This window comes from Oncorhynchus clarkii, chromosome 2, assembly GCF_045791955.1.
Source record: "Oncorhynchus clarkii lewisi isolate Uvic-CL-2024 chromosome 2, UVic_Ocla_1.0, whole genome shotgun sequence".
Taxonomy (NCBI): domain Eukaryota; kingdom Metazoa; phylum Chordata; class Actinopteri; order Salmoniformes; family Salmonidae; genus Oncorhynchus; species Oncorhynchus clarkii.
In genome coordinates, this window is record NC_092148.1 from 91,266,835 (window position 1) to 91,286,872 (window position 20,038).

General features: G+C 42.2%; 1 protein-coding gene, 1 non-coding gene and 1 pseudogene across 2 annotated transcripts in view; 2 read left to right on the top strand and 1 right to left on the bottom strand.

The window, feature by feature from the left end:
* The window catches only part of LOC139378532 (focal adhesion kinase 1-like), a 128,030-nt gene extending 114,903 nt beyond the window's left edge, over positions 1 to 13,127 (top strand). The window contains exons 24-25 of the mRNA XM_071120794.1: positions 10,726 to 11,015; positions 12,817 to 13,127. Coding sequence (XP_070976895.1) covers positions 10,726 to 11,015; positions 12,817 to 13,127 — 601 coding nt within the window. The remainder of the gene's footprint in view (positions 1 to 10,725; positions 11,016 to 12,816) is intronic.
* Positions 13,128 to 13,665: 538 nt separating this feature from the next.
* On the top strand, positions 13,666 to 13,764 carry LOC139383501 (U2 spliceosomal RNA; annotated as a pseudogene).
* Positions 13,765 to 15,102: 1,338 nt separating this feature from the next.
* On the bottom strand, positions 15,103 to 15,285 carry LOC139383765 (U2 spliceosomal RNA). The gene has a single exon (XR_011628786.1). It is a non-coding gene; the product is annotated as a U2 spliceosomal RNA (small nuclear RNA).
* Positions 15,286 to 20,038: the final 4,753 nt, after the last annotated feature.

Genomic DNA, 20,038 nt, shown 5'->3' on the forward strand with positions numbered 1-20,038 from the left:
CATTATGTGGGTCCTAGGGAAGATATTCAGCATATACCTGATAACATTATGTGGGTCCTAGGGAAGATATTCAGCATATACCAGATAACATTATGTGGGTCCTAGGGAAGATATTCAGCATATACCAGATAACATTATGTGGGTCCTAGGGAAGATATTCAGCATATACCAGATAACATTATGTGGGTCCTAGGGAAGATATTCAGCATATACCTGATAACATTATGTGGGTCCTAGGGAAGATATTCAGCATATACCAGATAACATTATGTGGGTCCTAGGTAAGATATTCAGCATATACCAGATAACATTATGTGGGTCCTAGGGAAGATATTCAGCATATACCAGATAACATTATGTGGGTCCTAGGGAAGATATTCAGCATATACCAGATAACATTATGTGGGTCCTAGGTAAGATATTCAGCATATACCAGATAACATTATGTGGGTCCTAGGGAAGATATTCAGCATATACCTGATAACATTATGTGGGTCCTAGGGAAGATATTCAGCATATACCAGATAACATTATGTGGGTCCTAGGGAAGATATTCAGCATATACCAGATAACATTATGTGGGTCCTAGGGAAGATATTCAGCATATACCAGATAACATTATGTGGGTCCTAGGTAAGATATTCAGCATATACCAGATAACATTATGTGGGTCCTAGGTAAGATATTCAGCATATACCAGATAACATTATGTGGGTCCTAGGGAAGATATTCAGCATATACCAGATAACATTATGTGGGTCCTAGGTAAGATATTCAGCATATACCAGATAACATTATGTGGGTCCTAGGGAAGATATTCAGCATATACCAGATAACATTATGTGGGTCCTAGGGAAGATATTCAGCATATACCAGATAACATTATGTGGGTCCTAGGGAAGATATTCAGCATATACCAGATAACATTATGTGGGTCCTAGGGAAGATATTCAGCATATACCAGATAACATTATGTGGGTCCTAGGTAAGATATTCAGCATATACCAGATAACATTATGTGGTCCTAGGGAAGATATTCAGCATATACCAGATAACATTATGTGGTCCTAGGGAAGATATTCAGCATATACCAGATAACATTATGTGGGTCCTAGGTAAGATATTCAGCATATACCAGATAACATTATGTGGTCCTAGGTAAGATATTCAGCATATACCTGATAACATTATGTGGGTCCTAGGGAAGATATTCAGCATATACCAGATAACATTATGTGGGTCCTAGGGAAGATATTCAGCATATACCAGATAACATTATGTGGGTCCTAGGGAAGATATTCAGCATATACCAGATAACATTATGTGGGTCCTAGGTAAGATATTCAGCATATACCAGATAACATTATGTGGTCCTAGGGAAGATATTCAGCATATACCAGATAACATTATGTGGTCCTAGGGAAGATATTCAGCATATACCAGAAAACATTATGTGGGTCCTAGGTAAGATATTCAGCATATACCAGATAACATTATGTGGTCCTAGGTAAGATATTCAGCATATACCTGATAACATTATGTGGGTCCTAGGGAAGATATTCAGCATATACCAGATAACATTATGTGGGTCCTAGGGAAGATATTCAGCATATACCAGATAACATTATGTGGGTCCTAGGGAAGATATTCAGCATATACCTGATAACATTATGTGGGTCCTAGGTAAGATATTCAGCATATACCTGATAACATTATGTGGGTCCTAGGGAAGATATTCAGCATATACCAGATAACATTATGTGGGTCCTAGGGAAGATATTCAGCATATACCAGATAACATTATGTGGGTCCTAGGGAAGATATTCAGCATATACCAGATAACATTATGTGGGTCCTAGGGAAGATATTCAGCATATACCTGATAACATTATGTGGGTCCTAGGGAAGATATTCAGCATATACCAGATAACATTATGTGGGTCCTAGGTAAGATATTCAGCATATACCAGATAACATTATGTGGGTCCTAGGGAAGATATTCAGCATATACCAGATAACATTATGTGGGTCCTAGGTAAGATATTCAGCATATACCTGATAACATTATGTGGGTCCTAGGGAAGATATTCAGCATATACCAGATAACATTATGTGGGTCCTAGGGAAGATATTCAGCATATACCAGATAACATTATGTGGGTCCTAGGGAAGATATTCAGCATATACCTGATAACATTATGTGGGTCCTAGGTAAGATATTCAGCATATACCTGATAACATTATGTGGGTCCTAGGTAAGATATTCAGCATATACCAGATAACATTATGTGGGTCCTAGGGAAGATATTCAGCATATACCAGATAACATTATGTGGGTCCTAGGGAAGATATTCAGCATATACCAGATAACATTATGTGGGTCCTAGGGAAGATATTCAGCATATACCAGATAACATTATGTGGTCCTAGGGAAGATATTCAGCATATACCAGATAACATTATGTGGGTCCTAGGGAAGATATTCAGCATATACCTGATAACATTATGTGGGTCCTAGGGAAGATATTCAGCATATACCTGATAACATTATGTGGGTCCTAGGTAAGATATTCAGCATATACCTGATAACATTATGTGGGTCCTAGGTAAGATATTCAGCATATACCAGATAACATTATGTGGGTCCTAGGGAAGATATTCAGCATATACCAGATAACATTATGTGGGTCCTAGGTAAGATATTCAGCATATACCAGATAACATTATGTGGGTCCTAGGTAAGATATTCAGCATATACCAGATAACATTATGTGGGTCCTAGGTAAGATATTCAGCATATACCAGATAACATTATGTGGGTCCTAGGGAAGATATTCAGCATATACCAGATAACATTATGTGGGTCCTAGGTAAGATATTCAGCATATACCAGATAACATTATGTGGGTCCTAGGGAAGATATTCAGCATATACCAGATAACATTATGTGGGTCCTAGGGAAGATATTCAGCATATACCAGATAACATTATGTGGGTCCTAGGGAAGATATTCAGCATATACCAGATAACATTATGTGGGTCCTAGGGAAGATATTCAGCATATACCTGATAACATTATGTGGGTCCTAGGTAAGATATTCAGCATATACCAGATAACATTATGTGGTCCTAGGGAAGATATTCAGCATATACCAGATAACATTATGTGGGTCCTAGGGAAGATATTCAGCATATACCAGATAACATTATGTGGGTCCTAGGTAAGATATTCAGCATATACCAGATAACATTATGTGGTCCTAGGTAAGATATTCAGCATATACCTGATAACATTATGTGGGTCCTAGGGAAGATATTCAGCATATACCAGATAACATTATGTGGGTCCTAGGGAAGATATTCAGCATATACCAGATAACATTATGTGGGTCCTAGGGAAGATATTCAGCATATACCAGATAACATTATGTGGGTCCTAGGTAAGATATTCAGCATATACCAGATAACATTATGTGGTCCTAGGGAAGATATTCAGCATATACCAGATAACATTATGTGGTCCTAGGGAAGATATTCAGCATATACCAGAAAACATTATGTGGGTCCTAGGTAAGATATTCAGCATATACCAGATAACATTATGTGGTCCTAGGTAAGATATTCAGCATATACCAGATAACATTATGTGGGTCCTAGGGAAGATATTCAGCATATACCAGATAACATTATGTGGGTCCTAGGGAAGATATTCAGCATATACCAGATAACATTATGTGGGTCCTAGGGAAGATATTCAGCATATACCTGATAACATTATGTGGGTCCTAGGTAAGATATTCAGCATATACCAGATAACATTATGTGGGTCCTAGGGAAGATATTCAGCATATACCAGATAACATTATGTGGGTCCTAGGTAAGATATTCAGCATATACCAGATAACATTATGTGGGTCCTAGGTAAGATATTCAGCATATACCAGATAACATTATGTGGGTCCTAGGTAAGATATTCAGCATATACCAGATAACATTATGTGGTCCTAGGGAAGATATTCAGCATATACCAGATAACATTATGTGGGTCCTAGGGAAGATATTCAGCATATACCTGATAACATTATGTGGGTCCTAGGTAAGATATTCAGCATATACCTGATAACATTATGTGGTCCTAGGGAAGATATTCAGCATATACCAGATAACATTATGTGGGTCCTAGGGAAGATATTCAGCATATACCAGATAACATTATGTGGTCCTAGGGAAGATATTCAGCATATACCTGATAACATTATGTGGGTCCTAGGTAAGATATTCAGCATATACCTGATAACATTATGTGGGTCCTAGGTAAGATATTCAGCATATACCAGATAACATTATGTGGGTCCTAGGGAAGATATTCAGCATATACCAGATAACATTATGTGGGTCCTAGGGAAGATATTCAGCATATACCAGATAACATTATGTGGGTCCTAGGGAAGATATTCAGCATATACCAGATAACATTATGTGGTCCTAGGGAAGATATTCAGCATATACCAGATAACATTATGTGGGTCCTAGGTAAGACATTCAGCATATACCTGATAACATTATGTGGGTCCTAGGGAAGATATTCAGCATATACCTGATAACATTATGTGGGTCCTAGGTAAGATATTCAGCATATACCTGATAACATTATGTGGGTCCTAGGTAAGATATTCAGCATATACCAGATAACATTATGTGGGTCCTAGGGAAGATATTCAGCATATACCAGATAACATTATGTGGGTCCTAGGTAAGATATTCAGCATATACCAGATAACATTATGTGGGTCCTAGGTAAGATATTCAGCATATACCAGATAACATTATGTGGGTCCTAGGTAAGATATTCAGCATATACCAGATAACATTATGTGGGTCCTAGGGAAGATATTCAGCATATACCAGATAACATTATGTGGGTCCTAGGTAAGATATTCAGCATATACCAGATAACATTATGTGGGTCCTAGGGAAGATATTCAGCATATACCAGATAACATTATGTGGGTCCTAGGGAAGATATTCAGCATATACCAGATAACATTATGTGGGTCCTAGGGAAGATATTCAGCATATACCAGATAACATTATGTGGGTCCTAGGGAAGATATTCAGCATATACCAGATAACATTATGTGGGTCCTAGGTAAGATATTCAGCATATACCAGATAACATTATGTGGTCCTAGGGAAGATATTCAGCATATACCAGATAACATTATGTGGTCCTAGGGAAGATATTCAGCATATACCAGATAACATTATGTGGGTCCTAGGTAAGATATTCAGCATATACCAGATAACATTATGTGGTCCTAGGTAAGATATTCAGCATATACCTGATAACATTATGTGGGTCCTAGGGAAGATATTCAGCATATACCAGATAACATTATGTGGGTCCTAGGGAAGATATTCAGCATATACCAGATAACATTATGTGGGTCCTAGGGAAGATATTCAGCATATACCTGATAACATTATGTGGGTCCTAGGTAAGATATTCAGCATATACCAGATAACATTATGTGGTCCTAGGGAAGATATTCAGCATATACCAGATAACATTATGTGGTCCTAGGGAAGATATTCAGCATATACCAGAAAACATTATGTGGGTCCTAGGTAAGATATTCAGCATATACCAGATAACATTATGTGGTCCTAGGTAAGATATTCAGCATATACCTGATAACATTATGTGGGTCCTAGGGAAGATATTCAGCATATACCAGATAACATTATGTGGGTCCTAGGTAAGATATTCAGCATATACCAGATAACATTATGTGGGTCCTAGGGAAGATATTCAGCATATACCTGATAACATTATGTGGGTCCTAGGTAAGATATTCAGCATATACCTGATAACATTATGTGGGTCCTAGGGAAGATATTCAGCATATACCAGATAACATTATGTGGGTCCTAGGTAAGATATTCAGCATATACCAGATAACATTATGTGGGTCCTAGGTAAGATATTCAGCATATACCAGATAACATTATGTGGGTCCTAGGTAAGATATTCAGCATATACCAGATAACATTATGTGGTCCTAGGGAAGATATTCAGCATATACCAGATAACATTATGTGGGTCCTAGGGAAGATATTCAGCATATACCTGATAACATTATGTGGGTCCTAGGTAAGATATTCAGCATATACCTGATAACATTATGTGGTCCTAGGGAAGATATTCAGCATATACCAGATAACATTATGTGGGTCCTAGGGAAGATATTCAGCATATACCAGATAACATTATGTGGGTCCTAGGGAAGATATTCAGCATATACCAGATAACATTATGTGGGTCCTAGGGAAGATATTCAGCATATACCAGATAACATTATGTGGGTCCTAGGGAAGATATTCAGCATATACCAGATAACATTATGTGGGTCCTAGGGAAGATATTCAGCATATACCAGATAACATTATGTGGGTCCTAGGTAAGATATTCAGCATATACCAGATAACATTATGTGGGTCCTAGTGAAGATATTCAGCATATACCAGATAACATTATGTGGGTCCTAGGGAAGATATTCAGCATATACCAGATAACATTATGTGGGTCCTAGGGAAGATATTCAGCATATACCTGATAACATTATGTGGGTCCTAGGGAAGATATTCAGCATATACCTGATAACATTATGTGGGTCCTAGGGAAGATATTCAGCATATACCAGATAACATTATGTGGGTCCTAGGGAAGATATTCAGCATATACCAGATAACATTATGTGGGTCCTAGGGAAGATATTCAGCATATACCTGATAACATTATGTGGGTCCTAGGGAAGATATTCAGCATATACCAGATAACATTATGTGGGTCCTAGGGAAGATATTCAGCATATACCAGATAACATTATGTTGGTCCTAGGGAAGACTATTTTGCATGACCTGCATTCTCTTTTTCAGCTTTTTTGATAGCCCACTATACCAAGCAGCGCAGGCATATGCAAAATGACACTGAATCAAGGTTGAGACAAGCGGTTTCTTAACTTTGATGTTAAAATATCTAGTGTTACGATAGAAATGTTAATTTGTTCGCCATTTTAGAAAGAATTTTAGCAGCAATCAGGTCTTCAGAAAGGGATTGATCTCGGGACACAGCAAGTGAAGTTACACGTTTGAGATTCAATCTCCTTGCCTGCACAGTTCCCCTTTATCTTGTCAGCCCTATAAGCAATCTATGTTTTGTTCCAAACAAAATCGATTCGGTTTTTCACAAATGTAGTGACAATTTGTTGTCAGTCAACCAATCTCTAACAAAATACAATTCTTCTCCGATTGAAACAGTCATTTTCTGTGCCCACTGCTGATACATTGACTATCTCGTCTATAGATTGCACCCATCATCCCTGCTTGTGTCCAGTATCCCAATGTTTGGCACCGCATTTAAACGGCATACATTGCAAACAAGCGAAATGTGGCTTTGATACTGTACAGCTTCATCATACAACAAGGGGTTTGATTGCTCCACACTTTATGTGAACGAACAAACCACAAATGTCGCAAGCCAACCCTTTTTTTTAATGATTCCTTACAGTTTTACCACAGTGTGGGCATAGTTGTTGAGCTTGTTTTGTGGTGTTTGGGCCAGGACAGGGGTTTTACATCGCCACAGAGTAGCAGGCTGAAGGTAGTAACACGCGGCGTGTTAGGGTCTCAGCGGCGCTTCCTGTGTACCTCTACCGAGCGGCTCAGCTGTTCCCGCAGGGAAAGGTGATATCAGGTGCCGGTAAAGTTGTTCATGGTTGAAATTCACACTATGAAAGCGAAGATTTACCACCCGTGTCTCTCGGTGCAGGTGGAAGCACAGTTTGGGATGATCTCCGTGTTTGAATTGTAGAATAAATCAGAAACGCCAAAACAAAACTTCTGGCTAGAGACATAATAGTGGTGAACGCGTACTCTCTTGTTCACCGACACAGCTGATATAACCTAGAGGAGAGAGGGATGAAGAGGAGAGGAGAGAGGGATGAAGAGGAGAGAGGGGTGAAGAGGAGAGAGGGGTGAAGAGGAGAGAGGGATGAAGAGGAGAGAGGGATGAAGAGGAGAGAGGGATGAAGGGGAGAGAGGGATGAAGGGGAGAGAGGGATGAAGTGAAGAGAGGGATGAAGTGAAGAGGGATGAGAGGGGAGGGGAGAGAGGGATGAAGTGAAGGAAAGAGACTTTTTATTTTTTATTTAACTAGGCAAGTCAGTTAAGAACAAATTCTATTTTCAATGACGGCCTAGGTACAGTGGGTTAACTGCCTGTTCAGGGGCAGAACTACAGATTTGTACCTTGTCAGCTCGGGGGTTTGAACTTGCAACCTTCCGGTTACTAGTCCAACGCTCTAACCACCAGGCTACCCTGCCGCCCCTTATTGAGAAAATAAGGTAGTTAAATAGACAGTCAACATGAATCTGTGTGTGTGGCCTCACCTGGTGTCCACACTAAGTGGCTGCGGACTTTAGGCTTGAAAACATGCACAGACACACGAGGACAAACAATACAACGTAGTTATAGAAATAATAAAGTGTCTTCCATGGTCGGTCCTCTGGCCTATTCTCCATGGTTGGCCCTCTGGCCTATTCTCCATGGTTGGCCCTCTGGCCTACTCTCCATGGTTGGCCCTCTTGCCTACTCTCCATGGTTGGCCCTCTTGCCTACTCTCCATGGTTGGCCCTCTTGCCTATTCTCCATGGTTGGCCCTCTTGCCTATTCTCCATGGTTGGCCCTCTTGCCTATTCTCCATGGTTGGCCCTCTTGCCTATTCTCCATGGTTGGCCCTCTTGCCTATTCTCCATGGTTGGCCCTCTTGCCTATTCTCCATGGTTGGCCCTCTTGCCTATTCTCCATGGTTGGCCCTCTTGCCTATTCTCCATGGTTGGCCCTCTTGCCTATTCTCCATGGTTGGCCCTCTTGCCTATTCTCCATGGTTGGCCCTCTTGCCTATTCTCCATGGTTGGCCCTCTTGCCTATTCTCCATGGTTGGCATGGTTGGTTTTCTTGCCTATTCTCCATGGTTGGCCCTCTTGCCTATTCTCCATGGTTGGCCCTCTTGCCTATTCTCCATGGTTGGCCCTCTTGCCTATTCTCCATGGTTGGCCCTCTTGCCTATTCTCCATGGTTGGCCCTCTGGCCTATTCTCCATGGTTGGCCCTCTTGCCTATTCTCCATGGTTGGTCCTCTTACCTATTTTCCATGGTTGGCCCTCTGGCCTATTCTCCATGGTTGGCCCTCTGGCCTATTCTCCATGGTTGGCCCTCTGGCCTACTCTCCATGGTTGGCCCTCTTGCCTATTCTCCATGGTTGGTCCTCTTGCCTATTCTCCATGGTTGGTCCTCTTGCCTATTCTCCATGGTTGGCCCTCTTGCCTATTCTCCATGGTTGGTCCTCTTGCCTATTCTCCATGGTTGGCCCTCTTGCCTATTCTCCATGGTTGGCCCTCTTGCCTATTCTCCATGGTTGGCCCTCTTGCCTATTCTCCATGGTTGGCCCTCTTGCCTATTCTCCATGGTTGGCCCTCTTGCCTATTCTCCATGGTTGGCCCTCTTGCCTATTCTTTGAAGTTGGAAGAAGCCACAGTTATACACCTGAGCCTGCTTACTGCACAACACAATCCATCAATCAGATTGATATATGAGTGGGTAGGTGTGGGTTATAGTTCTACATTTTTTTCAAATTGGGACTTAAAATAACATGTTCTGTTTTTGTACAGACGTCACACCCTTACCTAAACAGCACCCTTACCTAAACAGCACCCGTACCTAAACAGCACCCGTACCTAAACAGCACCCGTACCTAAACAGCACCCGTACCTAAACAGCACCCATACCTAAACAGCACCCATACCTAAACAGCACCCATACCTAAACAGCACCCATACCTAAACAGCACCCATACCTAAACAGCACCCATACCTAAACAGCACCCTTACCTAAACAGCACCCGTACCTAAACAGCACCCGTACCTAAACAGCACCCGTACCTAAACAGCACCCGTACCTAAACAGCACCCGTACCTAAACAGCACCCGTACCTAAACAGCACCCGTAAACAGCACCCGTACCTAAACAGCACCCATACCTAAACAGCACCCATACCAGCACCCGTACCTAAACAGCACCCACTAAACAGCACCCGTACCTAAACAGCACCCATACCTAAACAGCACCCATACCTAAACAGCAGCACCCATACCTAAACAGCACCCATACCTAAACAGCACCCTTACCTAAACAGCACCCTTACCTAAACAGCACCCTTACCTAAACAGCACCCTTACCTAAACAGCACCCTTACCTAAACAGCACCCTTACCTAAACAGCACCCTTACCTAAACAGCACCCTTACCTAAACAGCACCCTTACCTAAACAGCACCCTTACCTAAACAGCACCCTTACCTAAACAGCACCCTTACCTGAGAAATTGAAAGAAACTGGGAATTGAATAACTGCAGTTGACATAGTCAAGTAAATGGAAGAATAGTCTTATTGCAATGTGAATGGAAGCCTTTGGTTGTGCGTAGTGCAGTCTATGGTGTTGCCAGGAAACAGCACCCTCTTAAAAGAGCCTTTGGTTGTGCGTAGTGTAGTCTATGGTGTTGCCAGGAAACAGCACCCTCTTCAAAGAAGTAGGAGGTGAAGATCTCCCACACACGGATTGCCTCCCCATGCTGTGTTGTTGGACCCCATCCTTGAAACATCCTGCAGAGCAGCAGACCCCTCCTCTGGGACACGGCGGCGAGCTGCAGATCCCCTCCTGGTCCTCGTGTCCATCCTCATGAAGTTATGCCGGACACAGGTAGCCTGCACACACCTGAATTCCCCCAGGAGACAGTCCCAGATTACCCTGGTCACCCCACCTTGCAGTGCCCTGGTCACCCAACCTTGCAGTGCCCTGGTCACCCAACCTTGCAGTGCCCTGGTCACCCAACCTTGCAGTGCCCTGGTCACCCAACCTTGCAGTGCCCTGGTCACCCAACCTTGCAGTGCCCTACACGGTAACTGTAGGCAACCGTTTTTAAGTCATCTCCAGTTATAAGGTATCTGTAGGAATATGGAAGATAATGTCATTGTTAGACTTTAACATCACCGGGGTCATTGTGGATTACTAAAGTATAATATCCCTGATAACAAATCATGACAACATTGGATAGACAGATGCATGTAAACACACATGTGCATGTTTAGCATGTGACAACAGCAGGATCACATCAATGATAGCATCACATATGTGTGCCCCTTTGAGACCCCAGGACCAGGACTGAGAGCCACTGCTCTTTACTGGGACCTCTTCATCTGTAGACAGGCTTTCACAGCTCTCTGTATCTGCGGACAGAAAAACCTCACAACAAACGTACTTCATTATACTCAAATTAGACCACACTGAATATTATGTTGCTATTATCTCCATCCTCACTTCTAGGGACAGGAACTACACAAGTACCTGCCCTATCCAGAATAATCTACTCTCTCTGCGATCTAATAGGGGTGTCAGTGGGCTGACTGTGAACGCTCTGAGAGACTCTGGGTTGAGGTCAGTGATAAAGTAGTCTACAGTACTACTGCCAAGAGATGAGTTATAGGTGTACCTACCATTGGAGTCTCCGCGAAGCCTACCATTGACTATGTACATACCCAGCGGTTGACTGAGCTGCAGGAGTTGTGACCCGTTTTTGTCGGTTATGGTGTTGTATTTGTGCTTAGGGGGTATATGGGGGAGGGAATGCTAAACCTCCAGGTAGATGTTTGTCCCCCTGTGTGCTGAGGGTGTCAGGTTCTTATCCAGTTCTGGCATTTAGGTCACCACAGACTAGTACATGTCCCTGTGCCTGGAAATGATTGATTTCCCCCTCCAGGAGGGAGAAGCTGTCTTCATTAAAGTATGGGCGATTCTAGTGGGGGGATATAGGTAGCACACAGGAGGACATTTTTCTCTGTTGAGATAATTTCCTTTAGAATTTCTAGCCAAATGTAAAATGTTCCTGTTCCTCTCCTCCAGCAGTCTGTTCCTCTCCTCCAGCAGCCCGTTCCTCTCCTCCAGCAGCCCGTTCCTCTCCTCCAGCAGCCCGTTCCTCTCCTCCAGCAGTCCGTTCCTCTCCTCCAGCAGTCCGTTCCTCTCCTCCAGCAGTCCGTTCCTCTCCTCCAGCAGTCCGTTCCTCTCCTCCAGCAGTCCGTTCCTCTCCTCCAGCAGTCCGTTCCTCTCCTCCAGCAGTCCGTTCCTCTCCTCCAGCAGTCCGTTCCTCTCCTCCAGCAGTCCGTTCCTCTCCTCCAGCAGTCCGTTCCTCTCCTCCAGCAGTCCGTTCCTCTCCTCCTGCTCTTTCTCCTTCTGATTTTGCCTACAGTTATAGACATGTTTCTCTCCACCTTCAGCTCTCCGGGTCTGGTTGAGGGGTTGTTGTTGAGCTGGACTGTTTTTTGTGCTGACTCTCAATCTCCTCTCTCTCACTCTCTCGTTCATATTATGGGGACATACAGGGTACTAAGTGTGTAGAGGGTCATATATAATAATCTATTGATTGATGAATTGATTGGTTGATTGATAAGGCCTGATGAGGTTATTCTAGTCCTATACCTCCATCGTGAGTTAGGAGGAGGAAGAGGAGGAGGTGTGGTGAGCTTAAGTGTTAATACCGGAGAAAGGCCTGTCCCAGTCTCCTCTCTATATGTACCACTAATGTAAATGTAAATATCAAAACAGATACCAAACATTAAGAAACTATAAGGAAGAGAAGAGTAACTGCAATGAAATAAACCAGAGACCTGTGGAAAGAAGCCCCCTGATCTCCTCGTGTCTGCCAGCAGGGGAGGACACCACGCCTCAGCTCAGGACACCACGCCTCAGCTCAGGACACCACGCCTCAGCTCAGGACACCACGCCTCAGCTCAGGACACCACGCCTCAGCTCAGGACACCACGCCTCAGCTCAGGACACCACGCCTCAGCTCAGGACACCACGCCTCAGCTCAGGACACCACGCCTCAGCTCAGGACACAACGTCTCAGCTCAGGACACAACACCTCACCTCCTGCTGTAACGGGTGGACCGAAGGCCGATTCCACCAAGCTCTGGCTCACCCTCACGTGTCTGAAGGACGCACTGTGGTCCTCTGACAACTTGTTGGTAGGGAAACGCGTGGAGACCACCCATCAGACAGTGGCCTTGATAGCTACGGAAGCCCTGAGGTGGTATGGACAAAATAGAGCCTCAACCCCAGACAAAGTATCACCCACAACATCTAAGGTCCCGGCCTGACAGTGCTGCAGCGCCTAGGGGAGGGATCTCTTCTGGGCCCTGAAGGATGGGGGGCGGAGTTGATTCGGAAGAGCAGGAGGAGGCAAATGTGATAAGGACTCACCTCGTTCCTGCACAAAGGAGAGAAGACCTCTTTTTTAATAAAGGGACTTTTAAACCTTTTACATGTCTTTAAAAGGTATACTCGTTTCAATTATAATGTGCACATTTGAAATGGCTTTTACAGATGGGACATGTTTAAAAGTACTTCTTTCTTAGGGTGTTTTATTGTTTTAATAACATGTACTTTTAACATATAATGTTTCAATGCAGTTTTTTATGCATATTATGTCGTTTTAAAGCGTACAAATGATTATGTTAAAAGTATGAGCTATTTTAAGAAACCCTGCGACAATAACCATTTTTCCAAAATAAAATAAATCTGTTCTTATCAGTTTAATATCTGATATGTCCCCTATCTGGGGACAATATATTAAATGGATTTTTCCACGGTCTAGTAGGTTATACATAACTGTGCCATTATTCAGAATTCTGATTGTGTGCCGTCATGATTCGCTTGTATGACATTTGGAGCCCCAAGCTACAGGCTTCTGTAGGGCTAAACCTGCCGAGCTGAAAACATGCGATTTAGAAGGGTTCGATTATACGCCCAGGCTTTTATTTTACAATTAGTATCAGCAACGATCTGGAGCCGTCTGTCAGTAATACCCACATACATTTATTTTAGCGATCATTTTGGACATGTAGCCTATTGTAATCATTATGGAACTTATGTAGCAGGTTAAACCTGGAGCCTGGCGCACGGTTCACGACGACTGGACTGTTGTCATACAGTTTCACGAGTAGTGAGAATGAAAGTAGATTTGTAGGATTATAGTTCAACCACTATTGGACACTTTTTCTCCACATTCCAATATTTCATGGATGGAACTTGAATTATGACAACTTTCAGTATGAAACAAAGCAGTGCATGTTTTATTCATCGATATACAGTATTTCGTGAGTAGATAGATGCTCTCCAACCCAATATGCCTATTGGTATTTTATGTGCATGATATGAAGTTTGCTGTAGTGACTGACTAAGCCTAATTTTAAAAGTGTGCCTCAAAAGTGCCATGTTTGCAAACGTGTATTATGCGAAGCACACATTTAGTTAGGCAGCCAGGACCGTAGGACGCATTGTCGGTCTAGCTCTCACTGCAGTCCAGTGCCATGGACATCTTTGAAGTTTGGCCTCTAGTAATTTAGGAGGGCAACTTTATAAAGGCCTCCCTACAATGACCTTATCATGCAAGGCTCTACAGACAGATTAAAAAAATATATAGACTATTTTTATTTCATACATTATTTGTGTTGATGATGTACTATGTAATGAAGTCGAGTGGTTCAACATTAAAATGCATTTTGATTGAACACATAGCTTGAACAAGGCGACGGTCGGTGGAAGTCTGGCGCCACCAAGTGGACAATTATTTTACCTGAGATATTTTGTAAAATATCAAATGTTATGTCAATATTGTTATCTGCAAATGGTTTCCCACACCCCTATTTGATAGATTTTTATTCCAGTTTAGCAGTAAATCTGGTTTTAACTCAATAACGATTTGTCTCGTTTCGTTGGTGCAAGTGAGAACAGGTGTTTTCTTCTGGAAGTTTTGTTGCATTTCCTTTTTAAACAGCTCATCTGTATTTTTGTACATCATTTTATACACATACAAACGGCATAAAATGGCTTCACCACTTTCTAGGCATCATTGACAGACTTGCTCAAACGTAATGATTCTAATAAAAGTAACATCCGGTTAACTTCGTCCAATTTATATTTACAACGGCAGGGGGTGCACCGTTCCTGGAGGTACTGCAATACCAGGTCGATGCGTGGAGTGGACGGAGCAAGCCCCTATTCCATCTCCCTATTCCAAAAATCAATTTAATATATGGTCCCCAGATAGGGGACGTATCAGATATTAAACTGATAAGAACAGATTTTTTTTTTTTTTTTTTTGGAAAAATAATTTTTATTTTCATTTCACATTCAAATACAAATTCAGTGCATAACGTTGTACATAACATGGATACTTACAAACAGTATCAACAAGTACCGTAACAATATAAGAATATCAAAACTCCTAAAAAAAGTGCTGTTCTGCAGAACCTGAGCAGTATTATTGGCCTATATTCAACATTAACATGCCTCTAACAATCTCCAAAAACAATACAAACAATTCTATATATAAAAATATATACATATATATACATATGCCAAAATGCACTCTGGATAAAACTGTGTATATCAAATATCTATAAAGGCTTAGATTACATTTCAATTGTACCTATGTAATACAATTATATATCAGTTATAAACACATTTACAATGACGGGTAAATCCCTTTCCATCTCTGTCTTACTGATGCAATGCCCCCCTTATCTATTTCAAATTGTATTCTTTTCCATACTTCTTGTTTTATAAATTGAACCAATCCCGTCGGTGACCACTTGAGAGTGTCATTAACTGCACCACATCTGGCCTCCCAAAGTTTGGTCTTGATAAGGGACACCAGAGTCACTAATGCTAATAATTGCACCCTTTCCACATTTTTTATTTCAAGTTTGGCAACCCCTTCATAATCAATGTTTTTTAAAATCTCAAAAAATTGTTTACTTTTTCCCCAAACTGATTGAGCAAAAGAACATTCCCATAAAACATGTGGAATTGTTTCAATTGCGAAACAATTGTCCCTAGGACAGAATTTATTTAGGGTCAAGTTATGATCGTATAAAGTTGAACGGACCGGAAGACGTCTGTGTAAAACAAGCCAATTAAAATCTTTCAGTCTGTTGTCTAACCCTTTTAATTGTGTCCGTAGCCAGGTGGAAGGTGATATTGGTAATCCGTCTCTAGGACGACAATTTTCTATTAATTTGGCGTATAGCAATCTGTGGTTGATTACATTTTCCTTTACTTTGCAGACAGGGGTTTTCCTTGCCCATTCCACTATTTTCTTAAAATGTAACGGGATAATTTCAGCTTTTGGCTTACTATTATCCCACTTCACCATGAATCTTAACGGTACAGACAGCCAGAATTTTATTAAAATGTGACATTTGTGTACAGAAGACGACAAAAGACTACAAATGTTTGTGTAGAACAACGCATCTAGCTTGAGAGGAATATGAGGGAAATCCCTTCCACCAGCCTCTATAGGCTGGTACATCCGATCTCTACGGATGTACTCATATCCCCCCCAAAAGAAATTAAACAGTACCCGTATAAAAGTTTTTCTTAGTGACACCGGCATGGGAAACACATATGCAAGGTGAAGTAATGAAGGCAGAATGTCCGCCTTCAGCACTAACACCTTCCCACTAAAAGATAGTCGCCTGACTTTCCACAGTCCCAATCTTTTATTAATCGATAATAGTTTTTCTTTCCAATTGAACATGTCATCTTTAATTTCATTTCCGAAAGATATGCCGAGCACAACCATTGGTCCTGTGCACACAGTCAAACCACATAACTGGTCCGTTCTCCTTTTCCACTGTCCCAAATATTTTATTTCTGTTTTATTCTTGTTTATCTTCGACCCAGACGCAACAGAGAATTCATCAATGACTTTGATAGACTCTTTCAAGCTCAGGTCGTCTTGTAAATATAAAACTGTGTCGTCCGCATATTGCGATATTTTTAGCATATCCCCTCCAGGTAAAATGATGCCTTTGATGTTGTAATTTTTCCTAATTGCGCATGCGAAAGGTTCAATATATAAAACATACAATAGAGCAGATAGAGGGTCCCCCTGTCTGACACCTCGTAATTGCTTGATAACATTTCCAATATTCCCATTAATATTTACCCTGCTACCCACATTACTATACAGAATTTTTACCCATTTCATAAAATTATTTCCAAACCCAAATTTCCCCATAATTCTAAACAAAAACTCATGGTTTACCATGTCAAAGGCTTTTTCCTGGTCCAAATTCACAGTAATAGCTTGCAGGTGCCTTTCCTCTAAATAGGCTTGAACGTCTCTGTGCAATTGTAAGTTCCAGGTTAATCTTCTCCCCACCACACCACATGTTTGGTCTAAACCAACAACATATGCCATGGCAGAAGATAGGCGATTAGTTACGGCTTTGCTTAATAATTTATAGTCAACACACAACATTGTTAACGGTCTCCAATTTGCTAATGTCTTGGGGTCTCCCTTTTTATACAGTAGAGAGATTACCCCCTCACACATCGAACCTCCCATATGCTCTAAACCAAATATAGCTCTAAACACTTCCAACAGATGACATCCAATTATATCCCAAAAAACAATGTAAAACTCTTTAGAGAGCCCATCCACTCCTGGTACTTTGTTATCTTTCATGCTCTTCAGTGCCATATAAATTTCATCTAATTTCAATTCCCCTTCTAATTGGTCTCTAATATCCAAAGGTATTTGCACATCCACGCATTTTAAAAATTTAGTCCCTTTCTCATAATCAATTGTTTGTTTTTGAAATAGCTGAGAAAAGTGGTGTGTAGCGACACCAAGCATGCCATCCCTATCCTCAACCATCTCCCCATCTTGGTCCAATAAAGCCGAAATAGTCCTCCTCTTTCCCCGTGATTTAATTTGCTTGAAAAAATATGCCGAGCACTTCTCATCATTTTCCCATTTATCTTGCTGACTTTTAAAAATGAAGTCTCGAGCTTTCTTTTCAAATAATGTGTGTTGCTTTTTCAGTAGGATACCCAATTTGTCTTTATCTAATCCAGCACCATTTACATTTCCTTGAATGTGTAGATCTTTTAGTTCGTTCTGCAATTTATAAAATTCTGTGTGGTTATTACGTACTTTGTCTTTGCAAAAATTCTGAATAAAACTCTTGATTCTTAATTTTGTGCTCTCCCACCACCCTATGACAGTGGAATAAAACGGTTTCATAGCTACACAGCCCTGGAAAAAAGACCTGAATCTTGTCCCAAAAATGTTGTCGTGTAAAATGCCGTTATTAATTTTCCAATACCCTTTTCCAAATTCAATTGTTTTTAATTCTACTGTCACAGACAGGCAACTGTGGTCCGAATAAAAAACCGGTGTAACGCATGCGGAGGACACACGGAGTTCACGCGGAACAAACAGATAATCTATTCGGCTCCTCGAGCCCCTGCTGTTTCCCCAAGTGAAACCGGGATCATCCGCATGCGCCATTCTATAAGAATCAACCAAATTATATTTACCTATAAGACTTTTTACAAGATGCCCGCCTAGATTACCTCGGTCATATGACACATTAAAATCTCCCCCCATAAACACCTGTCTGTTTGTCATAAAAATAGCGTCTAGGTCGTTAAGCATTTCCCTCCTTTCCTTGGGTGTCGATGGTGCATATACATTAATAAATCTAAAACATTTACCCTTCCAATCGATATCTACTATTAAAACCCTCCCGTGTACTGCCGAAAAACTTCCTACTATTTTTAAATCCCTATTCCCACATAGAACACCAACCCCTGTAGAATGCACCCCTCCGACACTCCACCTCGACTCTCCCTGAACCCATTCCCGCGTAAACCTCTCCACGTCATTTTGATCTTTTAAATGTACTTCTTGTAAAAAACACACAGAGAAGCGAATGGAGGACAAATGGGAAAAAACAGTCGCCCTTTTAACTGGGTTCCTAAACCCTCTAACATTGATGCTAGCTAGGTTAATAGACGACATGAGGTAAAGAGGGAAAAAGACAACTATCTAATTATGACATTATTTTCCAAACTCACTTTAAGTACATTAACTCATTTGGCGGCCGGTCTGGGAAACGATGGTCTCCAGTCGGAGGACTGTCCACCAAGATAGGGGTCGGGAAAACACTGTCCTCCTCCTCATGCTCCCCCTCCATCTGCGTGGGTGCTGGAACCCCACTGGGTGCCAGACCGCTGCTCACGATGGAGGCCGCGCCTGACGGGGTTAGCAGAGACTCCTCTGCGCTGCCCAGGTTTCCCTCGCTTTTCTCCTCAGACTTCCCGCTTTCGAAACAACTGAAGCGATTCCCCCCCAAAGCGGACTTCTCCGTCACCTCCATGTGGATGAGTGGGGAAACAGGGCTCATCTGCTTCCTTTTCACCGAGCACTTTCTCCTCTCTCTCACCGTTGTCCAGCTCTCGGTAGCCGCGGGCGCGGTGGGCTCTCCCTTCTCCTCCTCCACTTGCTTATTCCAACTTCTGTCCGCTTCTCCTCTCTCCTCGTGAGATGATGATGGCGTCTCACTCCCGCTCTCCTCTGACTCTCGCAGTTCTCTCTCCATCACTATCTCATCCACAACCTCCTCAATGGCGCGTAGTTCCATGCCTTCTCCCTCATCTGGTCTTTTCCCGCCTTCAGCTCTTTTCCCGCTCACCGCTCTGGCGTAAGAGGGGACTGCCTTCGGGCAGTGACGGAACAGGTGGTCCTCTGAGTTACACAGACTGCAGCGCTTTGGCACGGTGCAATCCCTCATTGTGTGTCCAATAATTCCACAGTTTCTGCACCTAGTCTGTGTGCAGGCATCCGCGAGGTGCCCGTACGTGCTACACTTCCTGCAGAAACGAGGCTGTCCAGCATACATGAGGTAGCCCCTGTCAGCACCGATGGAAAGCGAAGCAGGAGGATGGCGGTATCCATCATGGCCGCTCTCGTCTTCCTTTAGCAGCACACGAAACTGCCTCTTCCCTGTCCAGATGCCTAGGGCGTCCTTAATGTCTCTCACTCCTGGCAAGATGGTCACATACCGGCTGAGA